This window comes from Emys orbicularis, chromosome 6, assembly GCF_028017835.1.
Source record: "Emys orbicularis isolate rEmyOrb1 chromosome 6, rEmyOrb1.hap1, whole genome shotgun sequence".
Classification (NCBI taxonomy): Eukaryota; Metazoa; Chordata; order Testudines; family Emydidae; genus Emys; species Emys orbicularis.
This window is the reverse complement of record NC_088688.1, coordinates 20,645,920-20,666,919: the sequence shown is the minus strand read 5'-3', so window position 1 is coordinate 20,666,919 and position 21,000 is coordinate 20,645,920. Positions and strand designations below refer to the sequence as shown.

Sequence of the window (21,000 nt, the reverse complement as noted above, 5' to 3'; positions counted from 1 at the left end):
GAATCATTGATGGCATTTTAGTACAAAATGTTTCATCATCAGTTACATGATTCAGCAATCAGGAAATGCAAACAAGTTATGCAAGCACTTTGGTGACCAGCCCAGAAAAAATCAGAAGTATTTACAGAGTGCAGGATTGGTCTTACCCAGTGTTTTGCCCTCCCTCTGAACTATCATTTTTTGTACACTAGGGCTAATTGTGACCCTTGACTTTTCAAAGCAACAAACAATTTGGATGGGGTTAACTGCACTTGCTGCAAGCCCTGACTGTGTAAACAAATGTCTTATCCATTTTAATAGGAGCACATTATTCTGAGAGCTGATTTTCAGTCCAAGCTGCAGCAGCTGCTCTACAGGTCACTGGTACCAATAAAGCAATTTTCCAATGAGAAAACACTTCTCACCCAAGGGGACTCAAAGGTTTTACCAGGCATTTCATAACCAAGTTGAGCTTGGTAACTTACATAAGATTTTGTAATGAGAGCAATTTTAATTGCATTCTTCATATGTCTGCTTACCTTACATTTGGTGCAGTATTTGCTTAACAGAGATTTGGTCTACCTTCTAAGTGATAATATTCTGACTTTTAGTACTTCGCAGGCAACACAGACATTAGGATATGGCTTTGTGTTCAATTAACCTGAACCATAGTTGAACTCTGCCCTTTGAACTCCCTAAACAGATAAATGCATTAACTCACCTAGGGATCATTAATATTTTTCATCCTGACAAAAATTTAAGAACTGCACAATTAAGCCCAGATCAAATAGAGAATTAAAACAGAATGTCTCCTTATTTGTTATTCATGCAGTTAAAAGGCCACAGAATTAGTGAGTCTGATCTAGCAGATTAGTGCTGTAAGCGAAAGGGCCTTTCACAGTCTGTAGTTATTGGAATTAGCACAACACGTTAGCATTATCCAAGGAATGTAGCAGTCATTCCTGTACTTTGTCTTACAATCCTATGGACTCTTCCCAGGGCCCATCTAACATCATATCTACCCCCAAAATGCCACATGAAAACTCTTTGGAAGAGATCTCAGCAGGGGCAAATGGTTGCAAATCCATTGGTTTCAAAATATTCTATACTTAAATAGAGCAGTTCAAAATTCTGGCTTGGACATACATTTGAAAAACCAATTGGCACTGAAATATAAGTGAAAAACTCATGTATTAAGGCTAACTTACAATTTATAAGAATATTTGTACATGTGCTTTCCAACATGTAAATACACTAAAGACTCAATAAAAATTAACATATCTGAAGGAGAAATAATTGCACATTTTGGCAAATATTTTAGGGCTTGGCCCTGCAAGTCCTTTCTCAGCCAAAACTCCCACTGACTTCAACATTGACTTCAATGGGAGATTTACTGGGACAAAGGCTGCAGGAGGGGCCCTTAGTTTTCTAATATTTAAAATCCCATTGTATTTTTCTATCTTGCCTTTTATTTGGATCTCAGGTTTAATGCTGCCATACTACCCTAGATGAGACCACTTAAAAGAATATTGCAAGCATGAAGAATAAATCTACTGAACGGGGGGCCTTTAACTATGTGGTTTCCTTAAAGGGAAAGATTGGATCAATAGGATCAACACAAAAGGTTTCCCTGGCCCTGCATAAAACAGTAAAGAGCTTCTCTTTTCACTGGTTTAACTTTCCTCTCTGACAAATGCAAATCAGTGGATCTGTGTTTACAACAGATTCTCTAACAGACTCAGAGAATTCCCGCTTAAACCAGGGGGATAAGAAGTTTGCCAGTTGAGGGGGTTGTACTGGAAACTGGGCAGAAGTCCCAGGGTCATATCAATTTGCATAAAATGGAGCAGATTGAAGCCGCCCTCTTATATTTAATGTGAAAGTCTGGTCCAAGGACTTAGGAACGTTGGAACCTACAGTCAACACAGGACATGCTTGCATCATAATTATTATTAATTAACATTATTGTTATTATTTTTAATAAATTGACTTTAGCCATTCACTTAATGGTATAATTAACTAATTAATAATACAGGCACCTGCGAACACTGCACGAAAGTACATTTAAATCAGTAAAATTCAAAAAGGGTAGTAATGCACAATCACTAAACAAATAGCCTGCTCCTGCTCCCACTGAAATGAATGGAAGCTTTGCCAATGACTTCAGACAGAGCAGGGTCAGGGTCTGAGGATTCAAACCAATGTACTGGGCCTAACTCTGAACTCTTACTTGTTTTGCACCAATGTAAATCCACTGACTTCAGTAGCGTCGCTGCTACTGCACTCTGTGACAGGGAGATTAGAATCAGGTCCAAAGAATCCAAACTGACTGGGGAAGCTGCTGGGCAACTCTGTAGAACCAGCACTTTGGCCACTCCTGAGCCAGCAGTCCTCAACAGGCAGGACTCCAATTGCAAATGGCTATTTTATTATTCATAAGACCTGATCCTGCACTGTTTATTCAGGCAAAAGACCCGTTGGCTTCAGTGGGACTTTTGGTTGAGTAAGGATTGCAGGTTCCTGGTCAATATAATATTCACAGAAATGAATCGATGACGGGGGTACCTACATTACATATTGAAATGATAAACACGCTGAAAAAGGCAGGTGGATACACAGGAATGCACATTTCTTCCTCGTTAAAAACAAATATAGTTATTTTGTCCTCTATAAAAAGTCTGATTCTTTTTCCTTAAATGTTCCCGTTCCCTTTCCTGGTTCCATATGATTAGTACTTGTGACATGCTCCAAAGTAAATATAGACTATATACATTTAAACTATTTTCTTCCTGCAGGAAAAAGTATATGTATATTTGATTACACGAGCTAAGGTCCAAGTGCGATTAAATTGCTTTAGAGGTATGCTTATAACCCAAACAATGTCTGCCAGTTTTCATGAGAATAATTCATCTTAAAATGATATAGAGCAGCCCTGCATGAATACAAATATGTCTTCCCTTTGAATATTTTGGGCCTGATTCTGCAGGCCTTACAAAGAAAAAATTCCCAATGAAAAACAATGGGAGTTTTATCCTGGTAAGCATTGCAAACTGGCCCCTTTGTGTGCAATGCGGTCTATAAAAACTTACAGCCATTTTTAGACATTCTGACAACTGTTATTTGAGATTCTGGCCTTTCCTTAGAATATTACTATCTCAAGCGTTGTCCTTTTAATACATATATGACCTCACACTATAGAAAACTTTTGGAAAGATTTGTACACACATGCACACATATATGACCTCACACTATAGAAAGCTTTTGGAAAGATTTGTACACACATGCACACACACTGAAACAATGGAAATAATGTTCTTGTATCTTCAAAACATTTGATGAACAACTAATTCATTAACAGAGACATGGGAGCCAAATCTTGGCCCTATTAAAATCAATTGCAAAATTAATGGGATTTGACCCATAGCAATCTATGTATAGTGAGCTTTGGCTATTGTCCCCTAGTTCAATAAATCTGAGATCATGACTGAAATCTGTACCGCCTGAGCTTCTTCTACATCTCTAAGAGCTGGGCAAACACGGCAGATAGTTTTATATCCAGGGGTTGCACGGAAGGCCATAAAGCTATTAAGCAATTTTGATAATTCAAGTACAGAAACGGTTGGAGATGAGCAACAGACCTCTTCATAATCTATGAAAAAAATAAACACTAGGTACAGCCACACCACTAGCGTTACCTGACAAGCAGGGCCGGGCTTCTCCCGGTTAGTTACATTTGAGAAGAACTGGCAGGAAAGAGGACGGCATGAGGTGCTCGTGTTATTGTAACCTGAGCCGCGTTTGGGTTCTTCCTCTCATTCAAGGGGAAAGTCGGGGTTGAAAGAAGAAGAAAGAGGAGAAAGGAAAAGCAAACACGGAGGCAATGAGACTGCACATTCACACGTGCTAGCCAGAAATCAATGCTCCAGAGAACGCTGCCATTTACAAAGGTCCTTCCCCGCTGTGAATCTCTCCGGGCCTCCTTACGCGGTTCTCCTCTCCCCGGGAGAATCAGGCGCCAGGCTGGACGGGCACATGGCAGGGATGGGTGCTGGGATGGGATGTGCGTGAAACAGGGCACTCCTGGCACGAAAGGTCTGCCCTCTACGTGCTCCCTGAACCGGTGGGGCTTCCTGCTCCGTGTTTACAATGCAAGCAACAAAATGCTTAGGCCACGGTTACAGAAAGTGGGCTGCTGGAGGGAGGGGGTAGGATTTATAAGCAATAATTAAATATATCCCCCCCACACAAAAACCCATCGGGGCGTTTCACTGTTACCACCTGAGCTCAGGGAGTAAACGCGCCCCGGTTTTACCGGGGAGCCAGAGCACAGTATAGTTAGACCATCTGTATCTTCCAGCCCATCCGCACGCTCCGATCCGCTCGGAGTTTTTGCATGTTTACAAAGCATCCCGGATCCGCGGAGGTGACCCCTTCCTGCACCGAAAGTGCTGGGGGGGGGGGGGGGGGGGATTCGCGTTTCCAGAAAGCAGCTAGTTCCAGCGTCAATGCGATTGGAAGGAGAAGCGGGAGGAATACACTCGTGGCACTGCTGGAAACCCAAAGCTGCCTTTCCCCATCGTGTCTCATCGGACACTGTACACGGGCTACTGTGCTAAGCCGTTCCCCTCTTCTACACACGGCGAGCTAGGATCTCCCAGCAGCCCGGCTCAGATCAGCTGAAAACCACGGCTTTGGGGACTTGCCAAACTATTCCGTGCCGGAGGCGACAAAAATGAAACGACAAACAAGTCCCTTGCAGAACTCGCTCCGTTCCAGAGGATATCCACCTACCCACGAGGGAAAAAACACCTGGAGAGCACCATTTAGAAGGAGAATCGGGGGGAGATAGATTTATCGTTGTTGAGTTTTTATGTTTGGTTTTAGTTTGTTATACGCAAAGTTTTTTTAAAAAGAATGCTTGGATACTTCCAATTAAAAAACACAGACAATTCTTTAGGTGGCGAACTAAATACCCTTAAAAACGAAATATCAAAACAAACAAACAAAACCAAAGAACGAACAAACACACAAACGCAAAACCCCACCATCCATCTCATTTTGAGGCTCCATCTTAGCCACAAACAAACAAACTCGGATCAATTGTATACATTTGGTTTTGTTCTGAACTGAAATATTTTTTGGGAGAAGGGTGGAAAGAACTATATAGCAAGAGCACGTGTGCTGTGCATGAGTGTGCGACACACACACACCGAGAGAGAGAGAGAGAGAGAGAGAGAGAGAGAGAGAGAGAGAGAGAGAGATCAAATATATAATTTTTTACCTAAACCTCAAAAAATATATATTCAAGTTTAAAGTTGGAATGTCCTCCTTATTCACAATTGTGGGTAGGGCTTTCAGATGCCACAGTCCTTCATTTAGTGGAGTCAAGAAGTGAAATAATTTCCATTCCCTAGTGGCTAGACTACACAGGGATGTCAAGGAAACCCTTAACGCTGAAACTTTTGTGTTTTGGTTTCATTGGATCGTTACCCCCAACATATTTGGTTGTGCTTTTAAAAAACTGAAACTTTAAAAAAATGGGCACAAAGAGGTAGAAAAACAGAATGAAAGCCGATGATTCAGAAGAGTTTAAAATGTTTGTTATAGCTCAGCGAGCAACTGTCTACTGTGTAATTTACCTGTGTAGGGAGTTTTTAAATCCCTCTGTATTGATCTAAGAGCAGAAACCCCTTGTTAGCTCATGTGACTAGTTAAGGCTGGGATGCTGCATTTACATGGACATCACGTACACAGTCATTTATAGTATGCAGAGTTTGTAAGCAAGTTAGGGAAAGCAATGACTGCGCATGCACAGCAGCAACTTTCCAGATTTGGGGGCTGAGAGAAGGAATTGGGAAGAAGGGGTGATGGAAGCCCCACTTCAATCTGTCTCCATTAGCCTGCTCAACGTCATGCAGTGTCAGGCAGCTTCTGTTTGGAGCTGGGAGCTTTCACACTGAGAGCCATCTCCTAGGAAGATGAGACAGGCACAGGGGTCATTTTTGTACTGGTCCAAGTGAAAAGCGTCCCCTCTAACGCCGGCCTTTCCTTCTGCTAGCCCTTAGTACCGCAATGAAGCGAAGCACCCAGCCGTATGGTCACCTCTTGGCATCGCTCCTGGGGAGAGCGAGCCCGAGGCCCGAGCCGCCGCCTGCTTCCCCACGGGGCTGCAGGATCGGCTCCCTCGGGGAAGCGAAACCTGGTTTGTAGGGTGACTCTCCATGTTGGCCATTATCTTTCACAATCTGCTTAGCCAACGTTTGGGGAAGATTCGCAACTCGGCATGGGGGGAGGGAAGGATTGCGAGACACACACGCACACATGGGGGAGTCTTGTGCTGGGAAAGCCAGCGCCATCATTTTTACTGGAAGCAAGCCGGATCAGGTTCCAGATCAATGAAAACTGGGTCCACACGTTTATGTTACTGTTGCCAGCATTAATGCTCTTTTAATCTTCTAAACATTATCAGCATCGATCTCCCTCCATATACACATTGGTTTGAGAAAAGTGACATAACCACATGGCTGGAAAGACTGGAATAAAAATAAATGTTGGAGCCTTCTCGCTTGATGGGATCCTGTTCCCCGGGTTGTTTCACGTGTGGTGTTCTCTCTCGCCTACCCTCAATGCTCTCAGGGACCCAGCACTAATGCATATTAGAAAGGTGTTATTGATTCACAAGGGACTCGAAAAGACAAGGACAGTAGTGAGCTAGCTCTTCAATTATTAATTTGATCAGCTCATCAAGCAAAAGTATGTCTGTGTTATGTACAAATGTTAATACACGTTTCTATAGGGCGCAAGGTGCATATTGACTACAGTGACTTGACACCGTAGGTACAGGATTATGTTTTGCATTGGTTATAATAGAATATTGCAATATGATATTATAGTATAAGATGTGGCTACACATATAGGCAATATGTCTAGTCCCATATGTGCAGCTATATCTGAGATTCTGTGGGTCCACACACAAACATAAACCTATTCATAAATATCTATTCTCTCACTGAAAGAGTTGCAGAGAAATGTGAACGCTCTGTCTAATGTCATTACAGGAATGGGTTAAAATATTAGAAAATCTTATCCATAATCATTAACAACTATTAGATGCGTCTCTTTACATCTTTCCTACCCTCTCTGGGTTTAGCTGGAAGGAGTGCGGTTAGCATCAATGAACAGGGCTTCAAATATGAAAAGTTAGAGCCCAATCCTGGCGTCCCAGAAAGCAGCAGAAATCCCGTTGACTTCAACAGGCTCAGGATAGGGTCTGGAATGTGGATAAACATGATTGCTCTTGCCTTTGGTGTCAAAGGGACCGTGTGGATAACTGTGCCGAGAAAATAACGTCAGTTACAGGGATCTCGAGTGTGCATCCGCTATGCGAACGGCACTCTTTTGTCGAGGGACAGAGGCTGGGACACGTTGGATGTTAATCGAAATGACAATGTCCTAAATGAGCTATTACAGATCACTGCAGGAAAAGTCACATGTTAGAATTAGCGCCACAACAGTTACCCCCCAATGAAAGCTATAGCAGATGACTGGCTTTAGTTTTAATGTCTTCCCCGATGTAGATAAGGCAACTGGCATATTCGTCACCTCATTATTGTATGCAGATCTCCTCTGCCTTCACTAGTGATGTTTCCCTAATTGAAAATCGTTCAATTTCGTGTGCGCGCGCGTAAGTGATTGTATCACAAAGGTGAAAACCATTAACGCGTGAGCTCTCCCGCTTCGAAGGCATCATAATTTGATTAGTAACATTAAATGTACATCCCACCCCTCGAAAGCCTCCTTCCGAAAAGATCCCAGAATTGATTCTACTTCTCCCCTTTGATGCCAAAGACCGTTTCTTTCCAGGAGCACATCGCCGCAGACAAACACAGACTCTGCAGCGAGATACATTCATAATGCTGAAGAGGCGAAGGAATAAATACCCCCCCCCCCATCTCGCCCTGGTGTGTTAGAGAAGATACCATGAATTTTTAATAGCCTACGGAGTCAAGAACAAAATCACCTTCCCAGTCCTGTGCTCTTTCCCCCTCCCCCAGCCAGACCAGGCCACTGGAATCGAAGGGGAAAAATAACCAAGCCCACAGCACTGCTGTAAAAATGAATGTACCCAGGTGGCTCTGGGCCGCCTCCTTCCCCCTGAAAATCTCTAAGACCCTTCGTGGTGGATTTAGATCCGAAAGCCCAGGCTCCGGGTTTGTGCCTGTTTAACCCAAACGAAAGTGACGCTGGCATCTCCAGTTGTGGGGCGTGCAGAGATTTCTATCAATAATGCATGGGGAGATGGCTTCTGTTCTCCCCCCCCCCCCCCTCAGCCCCCAATCCCTGTAGCTACACTGAGTACATAATACCTACTTACCCAAATTCCCGCTACGGCATATTTTACAACAGGAGAGTGATCTATTGACCAAAATATAATCTCCTATGATATACAGTAAACCCTTAACACACTTGTTGTTGCTAATAAAACCACACAATAAATGGCAAAATCTCACCTTACTTTAGATACTTGATACAATCCGGATACTTGTATGCATCTATTTAAACGCCTCTCAAGAGCAATGTATTTTATATGCTTCTTTTCTTTATTCAGGACTTCAAGTGAACGATTATACCGTATCCTGCAATTTTAGCAACTCTGACCAATTCCAAACGGTATCTCTGCATGAATCCGAATAGAGCCCTAACTTCTCTGTTTTGTACATTGCACTTGGGGGGAAAATCGTGGTTCACACACAGCTTGCCATATCAGCTACACTACTACCAAAGAGACGCACTGCAAGAGTCCCACTGACCACTGAGATAGGCCAAAGAGATCTATTCACTCAGGACTTCTCACACATGAATTGTCCCTAAGACCGAATGAGAAAAGAGGAAGGGAGTGGAACTTGCCTTTCATTGTATAGTGTTTCCAAACTGCATTGTTAGAAAGTGTGCCAACTACACACACACACACACACACACACACACAACTAGAAACAAAGGATTTCAAATCTCACAGGAGGTTTCAATGGGACATTGTTAACAACAATAACGCACACAACTCCCCCTACCTTTTGCGTTTCTTTCCATGATGTAGTGTGTAATATAAAATAATAGTAATAATAATAATAATATTCAATAATTATAATTAGTAAGAAATCATCTCAGAAGCTCCAGAAAGAAATTCACTCAGTATTTGACACAACCAGAAACAACAACAACAATCACCCCACTGCGCACAAATGGAGGGTGGATTTTGAAGCAAAAAGTAATCTTTCCGAAAGGTTGTTTCCTATTTACCCTCTGCAAATCAATAATACCAAACGATTAATTGCTACAGATTGGAATCAATCCAACCACAGGTGAACGAGGCAGTTGTCAGAGTAGAAATCTCTTCTAAAATGCATTTGTAAACATGCAGCTGTCACATTATAAAAATGAGCCACACACACTATTATATATATCTGTATAATGGGAACAAGTTTGTGGTAAAGGGCTAGTATGTGTCAAAAACAGGTTGCCAATATTTTATGTTATATGTTAAAATGTGATGGGACAGTGAAGCAAATTCTAATTAATGCAGATATGTTAATTCTTGCCTATATGTCTTTCTTTCCAGATGTAGAGCAAAAGCAATGCTGAAAGGACTGCAGATATTCATCTAGGCAAACACTTTCTCCTCACTGTGTGAAAAGAGATCTTCCCCCAGAATATAGGTTTTCCCAATCTTAACAAGTCTATTTTTGAAGCATAAATACTCTATTGGTTCGCTCCTCCACTGCACACTATATCAAGGAAAGAAACATCTATACATAATCCCATGTACACTTTTCCAGATAGCGATTTATTTTTCAACCATCTGTATTATTATCCCCCACTTCCCTCAAATAGCAACCTTAATGGACGATTTCTTGTAATCTTAGAACAATAGAGGGTTGTACTTCTCTTTGATTACAGCAGAGGGAGCACAAAACAGCTCACCTCGCATTAGAACAATATACCAAGTGTGATTGTCTTCTCCCTTGGCTTCAAATCCATCTCTGTGCTCTGTACAAAAATAAGCGCCCGTGTATGCAAAGACGGTATTGCAGCCTTATACTTTTAGATGCAATAATCTATAGCTTAATTTCTCGGCACGTAATTTATCACACACCTAATGTGCTTCCTTTCACTGAGGAATCTAGGAGACTTTGAAATGATTCACACAGCCTCGGCAATGCAAAGGAAATACACATTTTGTGATTTGTCTAATAAATGCGTTGATGCGACAGCTACTACTACCAGAAATGAAAGATACTGGTGCTAAGGGTGAAAAAATCAAACTGAAGCACTCAAAGCCGGGAGAACAGCTATTCTAAAACTACCTCCCACAAAATGCGCCATTCTTTATAACAGATTTCCCAGGATCTGATGCTTTTTCCTCTCCTAAAATTGATGAAATACATCAGACACCACCCCGGGACCTCTCGTTATGTCCAAGGAAGTTTTCCGAGAGAAATAAACAAAACAAAACACCTCTATCCTAGAAATAAGGATACAATGTACCTTCCATACATCCTTACTGTGGGTCAAAACTGAAGAGCCTTTTGCTGGCTGTATTAGGGATTTTCCAAGTGCAATAGGAAATGTCAAAAACTCGGCACTATTCTAGCCTAGATCATGTGTAAAGATTACAGAGCAGGGAGAAAACAAAACATCCAAACCATTGTCCTCTTAGCAGTGCCATCACACAAGCCAGTCTGGTAGCACCCAGTAGCTCGAAGTAGTCAAATTAAGAATATTAAAGGGAGACATTAAATCAAGACAAGGGCAATCTATTCATCGTGAATGAAGCTCCTTAAAAAAAAAACAGCCTCTTGAATACATCAAGCACTAGGCTATGCCTAAAGTCTGTACCCGCAGCATCCCATTACACTTTTCAGTGGCTCTTTCGCTGGGACACTTTGTCTATTTGCATGTGCACATAGTATTATTGGTGCCAGAACTCACCTGCAAGTCTTAAGGCTGACATTCTCTGGAACTCGGGTTCCTGCAGCCATTTCCACATTCTCCTGAACGTCTCCCTGCCAGATTTCAGCTTACTCCAAGGTTTAGGGTTCCTTAGAAGGTCTGAAAGGGTCCCCTGAGAACGGCACAGCACCCTCTGGGCAAAGATCGCCTGGGGGATGCTATAGCGCTTCAGCTCTGCAGTGATCCTTTGGGCCACTTCTTTGGTGTTGATCTCTTCTAACTGCCCAGAGTTGTTAACTTGAGATCCAGAGGAGGAGGGCGGCCTTTCCCGGCTGGAAGCCAACACGGGCCCGTGAGGCTGAGCATGGCCAGGGTGTCCAGGATGGTGCATACCGGTTAAGTGGGACATCATGGCCGCAGGGGGGGTAGCCAGCCCCCGGGAGAGGTGCTGCTCACCCCTGGCCAGCATGGCAGTGTGGGCATCAAAGTTGGGGCTGAGCATCTTGTCGTGGCTGGGGGGTCCATAGTTATGGAGGCTCTGCTGGGTGTTGTGGATGGACCCCAATCCGTTGCCCAGGGGGGTGCCAGCCAAGGGGGACAGGCTCTGCCCCATGCCGGACATCTCCTTGTAGGGGCTGTAGAGGTTGTTCATGGCCGGCAGACCCCTCTCGTCCCTCATCAGGGTGAAGCTCCCGCTGACATTGCCGGAGAGGCGCTGGTGGTGGTGGTGGTGATGGTGGTGGTGGGCATGGGGGTGGTGGTGCGGGTGGTGGAACTTGTCGGAGACGGTGGAGATGGGCGGCAGGGGCTGGAGTGGAGTCAGAGTGGTGTAGGTGCTGCTCATGCCCATGCCAGGGGGCGAGGAGTCACAGGGCATGCTCATGGCATGATGGAGGGGGATGGACAGCTCCGGGCGGTAATCCCCTGCCCCGTCTAGCAGGGAAGCCATGCTGGACACCATGGCCGAGCGGGAAGAGGCAGAAGCTAAGTCCTGGTGCGAAGGAGGAGGATGGACCCGCAGCGATCCGGCGCTGCGGCTTGGGTGGTGCGGGCTGGGGCTGCCCAACAGATCCTGCTCATGGCTGGCTGCCCCATGCAAACTGCCCAGACTGTCCATTGTCATCTCCGGGTTCATGGCGCAGGCATCCAGCTCTTTGGTGAGGCATCGATAGGCGGTGTAGGCAGTCTTCATTCAGTCCATGGGGGTGCTGGGCTGGCGGGATGCTCGGAGCTGGGGGGGGGGAATATAAGGCCTCTCAGTTGTGTGTGTGTATGTGTGTGTGTGTGTATGTGTGTGTGTGCGGGGGCGGGGGGAAGGGTGTGTGCGTGCGTGTGTGAGTGCGTGTGTGTGTGTAGGGGGAGGCGGGGGGAAATCACCAGTCTCTATCAGCCGGGCCAGCGCCGTTCCCTCGCCATGTCCTAGCCCTTTCCTCCTCTTACGTCTTCTGTTTAGGTAGCTGGAGCTGTCCAGAGTGGGTTTGCTGCTCAAACAACCTAGCTTAGCCCGGCTGGGCAGGGCTTGGGCCAGGACTGACAGGCAGCCCAGCCAGAGGCCAGTGAGGGAATGCTAAGCCCTCGCTTTGTCGGAGAAAGCCCTCCAATGGGCAAGGGGATGGGTGGGACTGGAGGCTTAAAGCTTGGCTGAGATTTCAGAGCTCCTTCTCCCCCCCCCTCCCCGACTGGAATCAAACGTCAAGGAGAGAGCGAGCGAGTTGAAGATGCAGCGTCCCCCTTGTCCAGGGGAAAGGCAGGCGCTGTGTCTCCAAGGGGAAAGCGTCCCCCCCCCCCAGCAGCTGCGAATCAGGACGCAGAATTTGCTCTCAATAATAGTCAAAAGTAAGATGCTACAATCGTGACTTGACACAAATACTCGTGTAAGCGACCGTTTGCTGCTGCCTGGTAATTCAGTGTCACGGTGTAATACAGTGTAATTAAGCGCACCCCCCTCTGAACTGTCTCTACTACACCGTGCTTGCCAACCGATGGTCAGTATTTTAACCCCGTCACAAAGTCGGGGGGAGGGAGGGGGTTGCGTTTGCACATCGCCCGCCAACTTAGTACAGAGGCATTGTTTTAATTATGCAATTGCTCAAGTTTATTCTCATAAATCGCTCGTTTGTTACACTATTCTGTCTCTCTGGATCCCTGCAGACTGCAAAACAAAGCTGGAGCTCTGGGCACTTTAGAGATGAATATTCTAAACAAAAGTGAAGGACTCTGTAAAAACAATGCCCCAAAAGAATCTAGCTACATGTTCTAATTACTTGTAGTAACAAAGTTTTGCAGCCCCCGCCCCCCCCCCCGCCCCCCGCCCCCCCCAGTTCTGCAGCACGTCTGAACAGCCTGCTCCAGGCTCATTTGACTTTTTAAAAAGCTGTGCACCACTTTTCTCTCCCAAGAAAAGCCAGGCATTATGCAGCACACGCTGCCATATGGCTTTGAAATCTCTGCGTTCCAGAAGGTAATACACTTCTTGCCTAGTCCTAATTCTGTTCTGAAATGGATCAGTGGATGCTGAAGGCATGACCAGGGCCTGTCTTTCAGTTTCCCCTCCTCTCTTCAAAAGCCCCTCTACATATCTATTCCTTGAATCTGTGTCCTCTGTAAACCGTGAAGAAAGACAATCACCAAGAGAAAGGGCATTTCAGCCAGCAGCCCCTGCCTGCCCCCCAAAGTAACAGATTCTTGAGGAGCAAGTTGCTCTCCCTGTGTTATTCTGGAGGTTTGAACAGGCTGAGGTTGCGCAGATGTTGCCTTTGTTTAAAGAGACAGTAATTAAGGGCAGGGTGGACATAAGTTTGAAAAGCGTGACCTATTTTCTTTTGATCAGCTGTCAAAAGAAGAGCAGGGGGTCTTCTTAAGGCAGCCCCTTCCAACCACTTCCAGCTGTTAGAGAAAACTTGATAAGAAAAGAAGGAAAAGTGCCCAAAATACAGTATGTGGCATCTTGGCTAGAAAAAGATTTGATTCATTTGGAAAACACTTCTGACTCTCCCTTGACCTTTCCCTTTCTCCTGCTAGCTGCACAGGGAGAAAACGTCCCCTCACATGAATATACAGTAATGTTACGGGGTCAACTTTAGAGTTCTGGTCAGTGGAAGTATTCTCTTAACTGACCCTTCCTTCCCTCTTGCACCAGATCTATTTAGTAAGTTGTTTCATTCTCTATGTTTATAAAGGTGGATCGCCTTGGTTGTCAGGCATCTCTAATTCACTACAAAAGCTCATGCTATTGCAAGCTCTCAGTTCCTAGTTGGTTGGTGTCACCATTGATACCCAAGGCGCTTGTACATTTCCTGAAGCATTCCATGAAGTTTTAAAAAAGCCATCCTGAAGTACAGGTGCTCTTAATGCCTTTTGTAATCTGTGCTTCATATGCAAAGGTCTAGACCCACTAACTTCACACTGGCACAAATAAGAAGCTCTTCTTACATCAATACATTAGCATATCATTTCTTTTCTTTTTCTGGGAGTGGTTTTGAGGTGCGGGGGTGGGTTTGTGCAAACTAAAATAAACCTATTTTCTATCATGATCAAGATGTACACTGTGAGCTGCGCTCCTGGGCTTGGGAATGATCACGTGTGATAGAGTTTAAAGGTGAGTTGTTGCATGCTCCCACCTCCGGATCAATACTGGGTTTCTCTGTGAAATCATGCAATCTTATTTCTTTCTTTGTGTATCAACCGGGCACGATTTCGACAGGTTTCACGTTTAGTTTCTAATGGAAACGGGACATTTTGAGGTTTACCCTTAGCAAACATTTACACGAGAGATGCACAGCCTGAATGAACCACAGGCTAAGGTCCTAATTTTAAATGAACTCTCTCCTCCCCCTTTTAGTAAAATATTGAATTGTGTTTTCCCACTCAGGTTCATTTATACAGTGGCAGTTTTGATAGCAGGCACAGTTTTTTAAAGTGTTAACTTATTTTGTGGGTTTTTTAATGGTACCATTAGATGAAAACTACAACTCCAAAGGCCACGAGAAGAGCTTTGAAAACTGCACTTTGCAGAATTTAAGAGTCCATATTTTACTCTTTTGATTCCATTGAGTTTTTCCCCCCGTTTGAATGATTTTTCAATATACTGGTAAACAATGCAGAAAGTGTGATATATGGTCAATACAATTCCCTCATTAATAATATTTGGCCAAACTAGCCTGTAAAATGTTATAGCAAAGCACATTGTAATATTCCACTTTAAATATGACACAGGTTGGAGAGTATAATCACCGTGCATAACAGTGTGATAAAAGTAGACATTATACAAATATTTTGAAAATAAGGTGTTTCATGCTCTATTTTGTTCTTAAATCAAGACCTCAAGCAAATTAATGAGATATAAATACTTTCAACTAGATTAAATATATCAGCAACTAAAGCTTGGCAAATATACATTATTAATGTAAAATAAACTATATATATATAGTTATATATGCAGAAATAAACAAATCTCACAAGTCACATATCTAGACCTGTCTTTACTTATCTTGCTGATAACACACACAACATCTATTTTAGAGACTATTTGAGCCATTTTCAGAATATTCAAAAATGCCTGCAATTCTTTGCCTGTAGAAAGACCAGAAAAAACATTTATTCTCCAACTAGAGTTATTAGAGAAGCACAAAAAGATACAATAATAGTGAGTTGATTTGAACTACTTTATTTTTGTCCTTACCAAAACCATCTGGCATGTGAGTGCAGGGGTATTGATCAGAATCTGTGTGCTGCAGACCCCATGCTAATCTATAGCGTTACTGGCAATCAGCTTCGCCAATGAATTGCATCTGTCTGTACAGCTATCAAACAAACATCTTCCAAAAAGTTCCCCTTCCCCAGCGTAATCATCCATTCAGGGGTAAGTCAATCCTCTTCCTTTCTGATTCTGCTAAGGAGAATTAGATAGAAAGTTTGTGTTGTTGGGTTTTAAAGGAATGAGAGCATTTTTTCTAGCCAGTGAATGATAATGGTTTTCCAGAAAGGCCTCAAGCGTTTGTATTAATCTGACAACAAATTCAATTTCAATATTGTAGGGGAATTTTTAGGAGAGGCAGAAGAATCATTATACTACCTAAAACTGAAGAGCTGCATTTTAACCACTAAATTCTATTTTAGTAAGAGGACTATGGTGAAGAGTGTGTATACATTTATATGCATATGTATGGGGGTGTAAACATACACAGAGACAGACATAATCTCCAAAGTAGATCTGTGTATCTTCTGACACATGTAGCTTGATTCTATCTAACCATTCAATAGGTGTAAAAGGAGAGGGAAAGTACATAAAGCCAGCCTTCGAGTGAAAAAATATGTGATCAGCATAGAGACAAAAAAATCATTTAGATCACGAACAAGAATTGTTTCCCTGGGTAACTGTTGGGAGGCGAGGAATGGCTGAAATGTGCAGGATCGCCTCCCTCCTTAACCAAACGCGAGAAGTTTTTTGTTTTGGCTAAAAGTGCAGTTTTTAATCCAGTTGATGCTTGCTATGCTGTTACTTCGCCAGGGCTCATCACGTCGGGGTTGGACTGTAAATACAAGCCGGGAAAGTATTGGACCACCAGACAATGAGTTCTCTTAGCTCCAGGTTGGATCTGGAAGTACCAGAGCGCAACAACCATCGCTCTGATACAACTCTGGCCTTCGCACGGATTTGGGAACTTCCCCCGCTACAACTTTGATAGATGGAAGGGGTTGCGGGGGGTCGGGGGGAGGGGAGCGCGAGAAAGAAGGAGGAAAAAGAGCAAATCATACCAAACGCCAATTAGGCACAGAGTTAGGAATGGGACTTGCTGGCTTTGAACAGGAGGCTATTTGCGGACCCAGCACCAGCGGGACCCGCTTCTTCTGCCTTATCTCGCAAGGGCTGTGAGCCGGGCTCTGAGCTAAAGGGAGCGGGATGTGGGGCAGTGGGAATTGTTTGGATCTTCGTTGGTGCTGAGTTCGCTGCTGCCAAGTACACCAATGTTATGCTTTTTCTCAGTGCCAGCCCGCTGCGGCCCCCGCCTCCTCCATTTTAATCAGTAACACAGAGACGATAACTTTGAGAAATGTTGTCCTTGTGCTTTATGCTGATCTTATCGAGGACCCTGATAATCATCTTTGTGTTTTTTTAAGGTTGCATCCATTTTTTTCTTTGGTAAGGCAGATGAAAATGGCACCTTTTTGACAGGACCAGAGAAAGTTCAGTCTGTTTGGATCTCTGAGAATACCAGGGAGGAAAATTCCTAACAGTAGAAAGGAAAAGAAAAGAAAAAAATTCCCTCGACATTAAGGCAGCTCAGTATTTTATTTAGAAAAGAAAAGAAAAGAAAAGAAAAGAAAAGAAAAGAAAAGAAAAGAAAAGAAAAGAAAAGGTTGTGAATTGCTATCCGTTCTGTTTGTGCATATGCAAACTACCGCTCATGGATTCAGTTTAAAGCAATTTAAAAAGTATCCTCTTTCTGTGGTTAAGGATAATTGTTGTGAGTTTGAGGGAGACATTGTCAATCGCCTAATTAAAAAAAAATCAAATGGTCAACCGTTTGACAACTCTGTTTTCATGTTACATACATATATATCTGTAAATAGCTATACAGAAAAATAGACATATAGGTACAGTATATCAAGATATACTTTGTATATAGCTATATATATTATTATACTTTACTTATACATTTCTCTAGCTATATATATTTTATTATACTTTACAGATACACTTAGTCTAGCTCTATACACTTTACATATAATAAAACCTAGCTCTTATACTGCGCTTTCTCTGTCGATCCTAAAGCGCTTCAGATACTTAACTGTATATCTGTACTTTATATTCATTCATAAAGCTCAAGTTAGTTTTCAGAACTAGCCCTCCAAGTGTGTATAAAATTAGGTCCTCCCCCCACCCCCATTGTCAGCCTACAACAGAAAAAACTGGCGTGAGGTCTCTTTGTTCAGGGCAAGTTATGCGTGAAATCTTTTTGTTGTCCTTTCTAAAGAAAGGCAAAAGTTGCAGTTGATTGTAAAAAAGACAAATTTAACTCTCTGAAAGCGGAAATGTTTCTAAAGTTGGCCTTAGACACTAAATTCTGGCGTCGCTTTTAATTTATTGCCTCTTTAAATGTTTCATTTGCCCTGGAAGCGCACAGGTTTTTGACCATGGAAATTCAACCGACCCACGCCAATAGAAGTTTAACAGGAAAGTGCTTAATACAAATGTATGTTTAATACAAATGTTTGTGTATTGAATGCTTACAGCATCAACAAATGACTTCTATTTGGACAATTTTCCCGGTTATTCATTAACAGGAAAATTGATTTTTTTTAAACAACTGATGTTAAACATTTAAAAAGTTGTTTCGATTTTAAATGTTAGCATTTTGTTAACATTTTATATCTATGTACACACCTTTTGCTAACATTTTATATCTATATACACACACCGTTTGCTAACATTTATCTATATCTACATCTCCGTGTGTTTAAATCCAAAGATTTCTATGTAAAACCTTCACACATAAGGACATTTACAGCGGTGTTATTAGTTATTTAGCTGCATAATTACTGTGATATTCGGATTTCCACAACTCTGCAGTTTCACCAGGAAAGCAAAGAGGGCTAGTGAGCGCAGCTCGTCTTTAGTACTGTTGGACAAAACTTTGAAAAGGGACTCAAGGTTTTTTAAGAGCTTTTCACCGACTTTCAAACAGTCACAAAAGTGCAACCGTTTCTGCAGAAAGCCGTCTTTATCTGTTACCTTAGAAAAATATATAAATAGCTTTTGAACGGTAGTTAAATGTTAATTTCTAATGGCCAAATTAATAAAATATTTATAGCACCTCTAATTATATCAGCAAGTATATATAGGGAATGGGCTATATAAGAGAATATATATGGCTGTGTACGTATTCATATATATATGTTACCAAATACGCATAAAAGTGCTGTAGATACATATACATGCAATTAAACTTATGTAAACCTCTGAAATGAACGTTGCAGTAACAAGATCTTTCACGATTTGAAATACTATTTAGAAACCCACTGGGGATTATGCTGGCAGATCCAAACCACTGCTTTTGAAGGAATCGATGGGTTTCCAGCTACCTAAAAATCTTGGATTAGAAGGCATGGAAGCGGGGGTGAGGTCGGAGAAAGCAAATTCAAAGGGGGAGGTGAAAAAAATCAACCCGGGTTTATTAATTCCCTGCCTGCTTCTCTCTCTCTCCCCCCCCTCCCCCCCGCCCCGTGCACCACGCTGCATTGGTTTGCAATATGCCTGATTCAAAGGGAATATGCCTGTATAGACTCCTAATAGCTGTTTTTTTTTAAAGGCATCTGCAAAGAGTGAGGGGTTTAGGGTGGAAGGACAGTGCACCACCGGGCTGCAAACAAACAAGGCAGAAAGGCAGGAAGGAAGGAAGGAAGGAAGGAAGGAAGAAAAGCAACCCTGAAAATGTGTTTGAGCAAGAGACCCTTTCCCAGGTGTGTTCTTGAGGCTGGCATCTTGCTGCTGATGAAGCGACGGGCAACTGAAAAGGGAGATCTGTCCTTAGAGCCATTGAAAAGGGGAACATTTTCAGTCTTGGGGTCCGATCTTGGGTGCCCAGGGGGCTCCCTAACTCCCCCTTGACTTCTATGGGAGAAACGCGCATGTCCGCCCGGGGGAGGGAGGAAACACTTTGTGACACGCTTTTGTGGATGTACATTTGTTTGTCTTATTCTTCTCCAGAAGCAAATCCCAGAGTCCTGAAGCGGGGGAATCTCCGCAACTCTGCTGAAAACAGTGTTGTACAGAGATTTCACACCCCGTCCCAAAGGACAGGGGAGGGGGAAATCAGCCACAAACTCTTAAAGGAGCAAAAAATTGGGTTAATCAGCCAGATTAGTCTGGGAGGTAACTACAGTAACAATAACTCAGCCGAGCTCCCAGTGTGAACACAGGATCCGGCTCCCCAGCTGACTTAAGTATAATAGTAACAACGCAGAAGAGCTCAGCTTTGCAAGGAATTAAACGAACTCCTCCTTCCTTCCACCCTGAAGAGCCACTTTTCCGGTTGGTTTGGATTTTAGCAGCAGTAAAATGTCTAACACAACCCAGGGTAGGGACGCAGTGAAAAGGACATCGTGCGACTCTGAATGAATGTGTTTAGCGCACACCTGGATTTTCTAACGCAGCATATTTTGCATATATGGCCCCTTCCCCTCTCCCCTAGTGGCAGATTTGATGAAGTTAGGAAATATCTCAGAAGAAGACCACTCCACCCAATTCCGAATCTTTCTTAATGCCAGGAGGCCTGGTCTTTGATTTAATTATCCACTGATGCAAAGCAGACAGCTGCAATTATTGTGGAAAAGCAGCAAGTCCCATCGCTTCGGTTTTGGCTAGAATTTAACCAGGGTCCTCAAGTTGTCCCCTCCTCACGTGAAACAGAGATTCGGACCATTGGAAACTTTGTGTTCCATCGCCCTGCGCTGGTGTGTGAGCGACATAATCCTATATCGCCTAAAAGCAGCTAATCAGTTGATGCAATTGGAGGAGTATCATCCCATTATGAAACTAATTAGATCTGGTGATTTTGGGGGTCGGGCAGGGAGAGAGCTGGGATAATCTTCAGGAGTCACTATACACTTTAAAACTGTTTTCCATTAGGGTCTCAGTTCCAACCTACTCTATTGCAAGTATTATTTCCTTCAGCAAAACTAAATCAATAATTACAGTGCAATTTCTCCTTCTCTTGCTGTATATACATGCACATGTATATATGCAAAATGCAATTTATATATCTTTTAATTTCTCTTTCTCTCTAAAACAGAACTTAAAACAAGGTATGTATTGCAATACACACACACACACAAAGAGCAAACTAGGAAAAGGCACAGAGATCGGGTTAACTTCCAAACAGGTTGCTTGTTACTGCCCCATTGTACATAGCTTTATAGATCACAGCCTGCAATGATATATTCGTTGCAGCTGCACAGAAATTCCCAATGGTTTGTGTGTGTGTGTGTGTGTGTACTTAAAACAGAACTTAAAACAAGGTATGTATTGCAATATATATATATATATATACACACACACACACACACAAACAA

The 21,000-nt window shown here is 43.0% G+C and overlaps 1 protein-coding gene across 1 annotated transcript in view; it reads right to left on the bottom strand.

Annotated features, from left to right (window-relative positions):
• The window catches only part of ONECUT2 (one cut homeobox 2), a 42,424-nt gene extending 30,306 nt beyond the window's left edge, over positions 1-12,118 (bottom strand). The window contains exon 1 of the mRNA XM_065406892.1: positions 10,966-12,118. Coding sequence (XP_065262964.1) covers positions 10,966-12,118 — 1,153 coding nt within the window. The remainder of the gene's footprint in view (positions 1-10,965) is intronic.
• Positions 12,119-21,000: the final 8,882 nt, after the last annotated feature.